The sequence below is a fragment of the Trachymyrmex septentrionalis genome, unplaced genomic scaffold (assembly GCF_001594115.1).
Source record: "Trachymyrmex septentrionalis isolate Tsep2-gDNA-1 unplaced genomic scaffold, Tsep1.0 scaffold24, whole genome shotgun sequence".
Lineage (NCBI taxonomy): Eukaryota > Metazoa > Arthropoda > Insecta > Hymenoptera > Formicidae > Trachymyrmex > Trachymyrmex septentrionalis.
Window position 1 is genome coordinate 285372 of NW_017305397.1, and position 10504 is coordinate 295875.

Genomic DNA, 10504 nt, shown 5'->3' on the forward strand with positions numbered 1-10504 from the left:
TATTTTTTTATTAATATAATTTTATAGAAATAAAATTTTAATTAATGAAAGAAATACCGATAAGATATTAAAGACGATCGGCGCTTATGGAAGTTCGCTGTTCGCGTGTCTGTTAAAATTTAAATGAGTAATGCTCGTTTCTACCAATGTAGATTAACTTTAATCTCGGTTCAACTTATTCTTCGTCTTTTTGTAATTCTAAAGATTAGAAAAAGATGAAGAGTAAGTTGAATCGAGATTAAAGTTAATCTACATTGGTGGAATGGGCATTAGAGTAAGAAATTGATAATACGATACTAACTCCATAATTTATTAGTTTCGTAAACATATATATGTGTTTAAAACTTAATAATACTCGATATTTATTGAAAATTGTGATTTTAATGTTATTTATCATTCGAATTTGATAATTAATATGAGATGATAACAGCAGAGAAAAAATTGTAAACTTTTCGGCGTACTTATTTATACAGCATTTGTATAATAAAAATAATGAATTTAATAATAAATTATCGAAATATTTATGTTAATATAATAGTAAATTTTTATTATATAGTTATCGGTAATGTTATCGTTTTTCAATTAGGCTTCTCCGGAGCCTCCTCAGAGAGTACAAAGTCGTCTAGAAGATAACTAAAAGATGACTAAATTGTTATAAAGATATCTTTTAGGCTGCGGTCCACTTGCTTCTTCCAAATGCTCTGAACGTTACATTCCAAACGCTACGCTCTGATTGGTCCATTATTGTTCCGAATGCTACAATTACTACGTGAACACTCTAGCCGTCCCACCAGACCTACCTCCCAAATCCTGGGTATCAATCATGAAACTTTTTTCCTAAGATAAAAAGTGAAAAGTGAAAAATTTCTCCATTAACTTCAATGATTAAAATTTTCACTTTTCATCTTAGGGATAAAGTTTCATGATTGATACCCTGAGATAAGACAGTTGGAGCCATTGGAGCGAAGCAGGAACAAAAACGATGTTAGTTTCCACCGAAGGTTTTAATCCGGATCAGAATGTAAGAACCAACCAACTATAGTCGAGCATTCCCCTGTTGTTCGACTGTAACAAACATTCTGCCCGTAGCTTGAAGCAGGTTTATGTGGCGTTTAAGACCCGTGGTGTCTCTTTCTATTTTGATGAGAGCAGAGTGAAATAGCACGTCCTAAAAAAACGCCACATAAACTATCAATTTCCGGTTTCCCCCATCACTGAAAAGCATGGAAATGTTTGGTCTATGTATATATGCGTTGATATATATATATGTATATATATACAAAAAACCGATTTCATCAACATCGATTAATCTTAATCAAAATTAACTAACAACTATAATTGATCAATTCTACTAAACAGTAAATGCGATTGGTTAGTTAACGGCCAATTAAATAACTGACGTTGTCAGGTGAAATTCTTTACGTATCTTGACAGTTGGCACCTCTGCATTCGACCATGATCGTGTTGCCCTCATACGGCACCTTCACAAATTAATCCGAAATTGCTTGAAAAATTATACAAGTTTCTCTTCATTCTCTCAGGAATCAGGAATCAAGTTACACATCGACAACTGATGATAACTCAAAATTATCAAGATCTACCAAAAACGCTGATTATATCGTGACCAAAGTCCAACTTGTCGAATTATTTCGTGAACGTTACTAGTCGTGGCAGTTGATGTTCAAACGGGAACATCGGTGACGAATTAAGAGGAAAAGCGCTGAGTCAATCGACGCAAGTCGTTTCCTAAAGGATAGTGATCTCGAATTTCGTCAGCAAAGAAAAACTAAAGACACGCTAACTGAGATGGCAACTCAGAATCTTAAAGATGACACCGCCGCTGCTACTTCAGCTGGCAAACTCTTCACGCGGGAAGAAGTGGAAAAGCATGCTGAAACTTCCAGAGATACATGGATCATTATTCATAATAATGTCTACAACGTCACTTCGTTTCTCAATGAGGTTGCAGTTTTTCCTCTCATATAAAAACTTTGATACTGATCTTTATTGAATTCAATTTGAATCTTTATTTTTGTTTACTGAAATATTTATGTTTTTTAAATATACAGTTTTTATTAAAACTACTCTGATATGTTAATTTTCTTTAATAGCATCCTGGTGGTGAGGAGGTACTTCTGGAACAAAACGGACAAGATGCTACAGAAGCTTTTGAAGATATTGGACATTCAACTGATGCTAGGCAAATGATGGAATCGTATAAAATTGGAGAGTTGGTAGAAGTAAGAATTGATTTCACGACAAGCTGTATTTTACATTATTCTTGCATTTCTTTATTATCGGTTATTTGTATGTATTTTATAGACAGAAAGAACGGAAGATTCTGGAAAGAAAACGAGGGACTGGTCTAATGGAAATGAAGACAGCTCTAGGTATGATCTTATTCTCATTTTTCTATCGCACTATTTTAAAGACTTGATGATTCTAACATTTTCACAATTCTATTATATCTTCATCACGTTGTAATATTTCAGAATATTTTTTACTGTTCCAGAAATGTATTTTCTTTGACACTATGTTTCATAAACGTCCCTAAATTTCCCATTAACAAGAGTAACTCTTTTCTTCTTAACTTTCTTTAATTTTGATTATTACATATAGATGGTATGAATATAGAAATCTTTTTTATTTAAAGGTGACCTCTGTTACATGGTATGCTTAATCGGATTTAATAATATTCATAGAATTATGAAATTAGCCAATCATAGCTGTTCCTCAGAAGAATGGAACGACTGTGATTGGCCAGTTTTATAACTATGAATGTTATTAAATCTGAGTAAGGGTATTTTGTAAAGTCAATGTCTAGTCAGTAATGTCGTAACGATACTTGATGTTATCTTATTTAGATATTTTTACACTTGTAATATGCAAATATATTATAATTACAAGAGCTTATCAGTAAATTTGTAATGAGCTCATGCTTTCTCTAATTCCAAGAACTTTCTTATTTAGTCAATCCTACGCTTTAAAAGTAATTTTAGCAACGCTAATGCTTTATTTACAATGCTAGTATTGTACAGTATGTTAAAAAGTTGAATTTTATATTTGGAAAAAGCTCTTTTTAATTTTATTTTCTATGATTTTCTGAAACTTTAATATTTTGATACAAATGATTGAAAATATGATCCATTTGATGCTATAAATGTATCAAAGCATTTCTTGATTGTTCAATTAATAAAATTCTATCAATTGATCAATATAAATACTTAAGCATATACTCAAAGCTTGTAGCTCTAAATAGTTTGTCCTTAATAGCATATTAATGTTCTTCCTTCTTAAAAAAAAGACATTTTTTTTTAAGTTTGCTAAATATGTATAGACAAAATCAAGGTAATAATTTTTAACAACTGCATGAATAAAATCAAATATGAACGTGTTCATACTGTCTGCATTTAAATACAGGCAGAAAGCCTGTTTCTTTTTCAAGTATTATGTGTAAATATGAATCATCATGTGTAAATAGTCGATGCTGCATCGTGATGTGATGATTGGCAATTGCAGTTCGTGGTGGTCCTGGTTGATTCCAATCGCTCTTGGGGTGCTTGCCACCATCGTCTATCGCAACTTTATCAGCGCATATTAAGACATTCCGAGCCTTTTTTTCATGTTATTTACTTGTTAACAACTATATATATGTATACATATGTATTGATAAACAATTGTTGTACAATTTTTCCGAATGTATGTCGCGTATTGTTGTTTTCTATGAACCAAATAATGCATTTTCTGGCCTAGGATATCTTTACAAGAGAAAGGAAGATAGAGAGGAAACGGCCGATAATGTGTACTATATAATGATATACAATAACAAATAACGCGCATTTATATATTTATATGTATACATTTGTACACATAGTATATATATGCATATGTACATGTAGCGTTCATACGCGACGTTCTCCAAATTGACGAAATAAATTAATTTAATTCCTTAGAAAACAGGATTCCCACGGAATAAAGAAGTAAACCCGGTCCTTAAATCCTAAAAACGAGAAAAAGACTACTACAAGAAGACCATAACTGATAGAAGTAATTCGATCATCGATCAAAACATATGAAACGAGTGATCATATTTGCTAATATTATTTGTATATTATAGCAGATTAATCAAGAAGACTGCATCGACTGCATCACTGATGAAGAGATAAAATAGCTGCATTGAAAATATTTTCTATAATGAGTATAATAAATTTGTAATCACATTTATTATGTGTTTTCTGTAATTTTACCAATAAGAGCATAATAGATTTCTAAAAATCTGGTAAATAATGCATATAAGTTGCAAAGTTCAAATTAATAAAACATGTACAAATAATGATGCTATATGAAATTTGGAAATATTTAATACTTGTGATAATTTCAATTTAGATCGATTCTGAGATTTAATATTCTAAGATTAAGACTAGTATTCACAGTCAATTTTTATATTTATAACTATCTCAAGTATAGTCTTGAGACATCATAAATCAATCACCTGCGATGAAAACATTATTTAAGATGGTAGTAAGAATCTTGAAGTAAGAATCGACTGTGAATATCGGCCTAAGTATTTACTGAAATTATTCGACTGCAACATTCTTAAATAAATGCATTGTACTGTATACGGAAAGAATAATTTTGCTATTTTTTTTTTTTTAATTTAAGTTAACATCTGAAAAAGTGTATATTTAATGTGTGGACTATTAAAATAATTATTCAGTCAAAAATTCAAGCATGATGCGCAATACTGCGTAAAAAAATTTTATTCTCACAACCAACTCAAGCATTTTAATTACTTTAAATATTAATAATCCGACAAAATAATTTTTAAATCTATATTTAGCCAAATTTTTCGATGCTTCAACAACCATTCTTTCTGTATATAAAAAATGAAAATATATCAATATTAAAATTGTTAATTTTTTTAATATAATAGATTTGTACTATTATATATTTATACATTGGTAAATAAAGATTCTGTTGCAAAGGTCATACGCAAACATTCATCTGACCCCGAATGCAGAAAACGAGTTCAACGAAGTGGCAATAATGGCATTGAAATTAAGTGCCGACGATCAGACGTCCTGCGTGGCTACCGCACGCAGGAGCCGCGTGATGTCCGTGATGAGCGAGGGATAACCAATGGATGCTACGCACCATTCTGGAGTAAGGATTCACGGTGGCGTCGCTCCGTCGTCGGTATCGAGCGAATTCCCCGACGCGCGCGTCTCGTCGCGCCGCGCCGGGCTGCGCCGCGCCGTACCGCGCCGGTTCACGCTTTACCCTCGCGTCTCTCCACTCCCTCGACCCTCGACAGCCGGTGGCTTTGGTAGACCTCGCCTCCGACGGCTCCGACGAACGCCCAGTAAAGCGCGAAAGCTCGTTGAGGGAGCGTCGTGGAACATTACTCTGACAAAGGCATCAGCGACAGTCGATTAAAAAAAAAAAGAGAGAGAGAGAGAGAACCGGAAGAGAGGAGACTTGTAGAGCGACATATCGCGAATAAGTAAATTCGACGGACTGATTGAACAGCGTCGTCGCGAGGACGAGCGAGAAACGAGAGGAGAGCTTACGAGAGAACAAAGATAATACGCGACAAGGAGAAAGGAGCGAGTACACGCTGAGAAGAGCGACAGCAGGGACCGGTCCCGGAAGTAGAAGGGCAGAGGTCGACGGGGAGGAAGAAGAAGAAGGGTTGCGAGTGGACGAGGACGACGAAGGACGCGAGGACAGCAGCTGCGTAAGGAGCGAACGGCGGTGGTTGCACTGAAAAGTAGCGGCGTGGTGTCATGAGAGGCGGTCTCACGATCCGCCCTTCTTATCGGTCCCTCCAAGAGTCATGCATGTCGCGCCTCTCAAACGAGGTAAGCGCGTAATTGCTGGAGCAACCCTCCTTGTCTGTGATGATAGGGATGCCGGTCGCATTAGATCGTCGTTATAATCGTCGGTTTATCTGCCTCTGCAATTCCATTTTTTAACATAATAGAAAGTCGGCTCAAATCAGTTAATTAATAAATCAGTCCCTGCGTGAAGATGAGAATTCTTAAAATTAATTTTCATTAAATTTTCTCTTCATATTTTCTCATCTTCATGGACAAGCCTGCGATGCGATCGGATCTCCCTTGATACGTTAGAAGTAGAGTTTTAATTTCGTTGAACTTATTATTTACTGAGTTTTTATATTTCTTTCGTCCTGAGTGAGAATTTGAGGACTTCGGTACAAGAACGGTCAACCGTGAAAAAAAATAAATTGAATTACTAAGTAATTATCTCTAATTCCTTAAAAAGCGAGATCATTGCGCCTCAAACTAATCGCGATTAACAGTCTCGTATCTCGCCGGTGTACACGCGATACGCCCACGTTTGTTTATTTGCAATGAAAACAACTGGCGCGCTTTTCGTTACGTAATCGCATTAATCTTTCAGAGAAAAAAACCGCTAAAGCACTTAAGAGTAATAAAATTTCTAATGCGATTAAATAATCTCCGTTCGCACATGGCATACGATCCGATAAAATATTATTTCTGAAAGAAAAGCAAAGAAAAAATTTCTGTTGCAAATTAATCGGTTTTATGAGAAATCAACTTTAGATATTAATAGAAAATGGATACTTAAATAAAGTATCGCTTAATAGTTAATTATCGTTTACGTAATATCTGCTAATTTTTTTACTTACAATCTTAGGCTTTTATAGTGCCTCTCGATTTTAGATAAAAATAGTTTAACAAAATTATTAATGGAATATAATGCGAGCATTTAATACAATACTATTAGAAATTATCTAATTTTTTTCTGGCTGACATAAATTTATTATTAATTACTCTGAGAAAAATGTCCTTGTACTAACAAGTATGAACAAAATTATCACATTGACCAGAATTTTAATTATCATAATTGAATTTCTGATTATCTCAACTAGAATGTTTGATAGATTTAACAATAAATGTCTGATCTGTACTTTTATGATTGTATCTACCATTCATTCTTGGAATTTCAATTAATGCGATTAGACTTTTTTTTTAGTGTAATATATAAATAAATTTAAAAGACTATGCAGGACTCTCGAAAAAGTGAATTAAAATCGCGAAAGGATTGATAAGAGTATAGCGGTAATTGATGCGCAATTTAACAATCAATAGAAAGTATATTTAGATTTACTTTATTGTTCGTTATGGCTCAATTTCACTGAAGCCGAATGTTCAAACAATAAAATAAATCTAAATATCATTTTTATCGATTGTTAAATTACGACCAACTGTCGCGCTGTATTCTCATCAGCCCTTATACTATTTTAAATAAATAAGTAATTGTTATAAATTTTCAATTAATCGTTTACCGTTTCAGCAGAAGAAGGAGGGCGCAATTAACCCTCATCCATATTTCTTTTTCTCAGCGGGAAAAGTAACTTTTACTAGTACAATTTGTTTGTTTTTAAAAAGTTTTATATATATATATAATCGATTTCTTATTGACAAAATATGATGAAATGAAAAAAGCAAATAAAATAGCAAGCATTGTCCGTATAAAAGCCGATAACAATCGCGTGGCTGAGTTCGCTTCCTTTAGCTAAAAATAGCGCTGGGAAACGAAAATATCTTTATAAGAATATTTTATTAGGTCTAAAATATCTTAGGAGGATCTGTCTCGATGAAAACAATGTCATCTCAAACTATATATGTATGTGTATACGTATTCTGAATGTGCTACTTATCATACGCACTGACGTCATTCTGCAAAACATAATAATCTGATCTATTAGTGCAATGGAAAGAAGGAGGCGAAGGAAAGTGCGCTTGCACTCTTGAAGAGTTATAAGAAGGAAGAAAAAAATTTAATTAAAAAATAGCTCCACCATTCAAGAATATCTATATTTTCTCGCTAGTTTGAACATCTCAAGCGCAAAGTAAACAATTCCTATCAACGCTGCTGACGTTGATATTGAGTATCGATGACGTTTCATGGCTGTAACTAACATTAAGAGACATTAGGCGTACTCGTATTAATTATGAAACATGAGGAATAGTTGAAGGCCGGCGAGAAACATGTGGACGTTCCAAAGACGTTTCTTTTCAAGACGTGATCGATGAAAAACTAGATCTTCGCATAAACGATACACCTGTACAAAAATGAAAAAAAAATTGAAAATTTAATACGATTGTAAGACAGAAATATTTTTTTTATGGATTTTTTTTTATGGAGAGATGTTTATGATTTAATATTTTTTTACTTAAGAGAAAACTATTGGAAGCTCTGATAAAGACTCTGTCCTTATAAAAATCTGATCGATTTAATACTGAAAGACAATAATTAATTTCTTATTTCAAATATTAAAACCATTGTTGTTCAGAGCTTTTAGTACTCCAAATAAGTAATTAATTTACTGTCTTTTAATAATAAATTAGCCAGTGTTAGATTTTTGTCAAAGTGATAAAGATTACGAATTTATAACAATAACAAGAAGAATTCAAAGAGAACGAAAACTTTCCTTTTCTTCGTAGTCTTTAGTTATTATACTTGGCGGGATAATAAATAATTTCGAGACACCCGGTGTGCCCACAATTGAAGGCAACGAGTATTTCGCGTCACGAATGCACTCGAATAGGTTAACTACGAAAAACCTGTTGGTCGCGTCCTCGTGGTCGAGCATAGTGTGCCAAGAAGATGTTTATCCACTGGTTACTCTCTCAATCGCTCAAGTCGCGAAATGTTTGCTAATTATAAACGTCTCGCCGTCAAGCCTCTTATTCTCTTTGTCAATGAAAAACGAGTTTTGCTAAGTGTGCCCCGGTAAATTCGCGTCAATCATTTTTATAGTTGTGGCACTGCGTGAAACCGCACAATTGCGTGATCCTGCGCTTGAATTCCACATTTATTGTTAGCTGAGGACATGCTCAGATAAAATTTAAAATCAGCAATAACCGACACACAACAATTCGAATATCAACGATAATGACAATTATAATAAAAAATTATAATTAAACAATTATAATTAAAACTGAAATGTCATCGGTTATAATGAGTTTGTCACTTATTAATAAAAAATGATGTCTTTTATTTATTTCATGAATTAACGACATTTTATTTTTTGTTAATAGGAATTCATTGATTATAAATAAAGTTTTTTAAAATTAATTGCATTAATTTTAATCGCATGGCAAAGTTAAATATGTTTTTAATATTATTCTCATTTTGTTTTATTTAAATTATTAATGAATAGATTTATAAAGATTATTATGTAAATATATAACTACGTATTGCATATGTATATATGTAAAATAATAATTCTTATCGTCTTAAATACTAGATGAAGATTCGCTACATTTCAAAATACATTTTATGATCGATTATCTAAGATGAGAGGTATTCTTCTGCGACTATTCTGCCACTACAATTACTACTCTCTATTTAACTCTTTAGCGACATCACATGATGATAAATGATTTAATGTTATTCAAGTGCCACATATTTCCTTTTCTACGAAAGAGATTTTAGATCATTGGACAAGCCATAATATCGCTATCAGTTCGCAAAAAATATAAAAACGCGATAAACTTTGGTATAATGAATTATTTCATTTTTTAATAATGTTTGTGATTAGTAAGAAAAATTAAAAATCTTGTTAATATTTGTAATTAACAAGACAATAAAAATATCTTATTAATTTCCGTTTGATACAATCACAATATGTAACATTATAATATAAGTATAGAAGAGTATTAAATTATAATATAAGTCAAAAGCTACGGTTATAGTTAAGTGAAAACAATGCGTTATAGCCAGACGGGAATGGAAGAGGGCAATCGATTCTACGATAACTCGAGATCGGGCGTGAGCCTCTTACTTTGAAAATATCATCGGATATACTCGATAACAATTTTCATGTTGGATATCAACTATTGTACTTTCTCACGACTGTTGATGCGTAATTGTTGCAAATGCTTAACACACGATAAAGTCAAGTACCCACTTGAATCGGCGCGAGCCGTTAATGATTAATTGTCATTGAAGCGATTACGATACTATCGAGTTTCATTTCATCTATTCATATCTACTGTAGTGTGCATATAGTTTTATATACACATATCCTTTGATATGTAAAATTTATCGATAAAATTACAATTACGTAATTTTGTTTTTTACACAATATCGTACATTTTAATAAATACTGCAATAAATATACAGATACTTGTATACGTAAAATAATGATATTTTTGTATCTCGAAATAATTGTTATTTGTCTTATGATTTTTATTAAATTTTATATATATATATATACATAGAAATAATTAATAAGAATGCCTCTATATAATTCACAAAAATCAATTCGCAAATGCTAATGCAGAATGACGACCACTGCACGTAAAATACACGTAGATGATGAAAACTAATCACACGCAACGAAAAAACAAATGCAAATCTTTATCTGCGATTGCGAACTACGTTTTATGATTTGCAATTTATATAGAGGCATCTTAAGACAAATAAAAAATGATTTAATTATTTTATA

General features: G+C 32.4%; 2 protein-coding genes across 4 annotated transcripts in view; both read left to right on the forward strand.

The window, feature by feature from the left end:
• Window positions 1–1479: 1479 nt before the first annotated feature.
• On the forward strand, window positions 1480–4224 carry LOC108748759 (cytochrome b5-like). 3 transcript variants are annotated; one of them, XM_018487077.1, is made up of 4 exons: window positions 1480–1962; window positions 2112–2240; window positions 2323–2390; window positions 3954–4002. In XM_018487077.1, the coding sequence occupies exons 1-4, from the start codon at window positions 1807–1809 to the stop codon at window positions 3982–3984; spliced, it is 384 nt and encodes a 127-aa protein (XP_018342579.1). In that variant the 5' UTR covers window positions 1480–1806; the 3' UTR covers window positions 3985–4002. The 3 variants fall into 3 exon arrangements, with proteins under 3 accessions (XP_018342579.1, XP_018342580.1, XP_018342578.1); XM_018487078.1 differs by lacking the exon at window positions 3954–4002 and adding an exon at window positions 3482–3535; XM_018487076.1 differs by having other exon boundaries at window positions 1481–1962; window positions 3520–4224.
• A 1045-nt stretch (window positions 4225–5269) lies between these two features.
• LOC108748758 (b(0,+)-type amino acid transporter 1-like) overlaps window positions 5270–10504 on the forward strand; it is a 23260-nt gene continuing 18025 nt past the window's right edge. Inside the window, exon 1 of the mRNA XM_018487074.1 lies at window positions 5270–5861. Within this exon, the coding sequence (XP_018342576.1) occupies window positions 5837–5861 (25 nt within the window). The 5' untranslated portion in view covers window positions 5270–5836. The remainder of the gene's footprint in view (window positions 5862–10504) is intronic.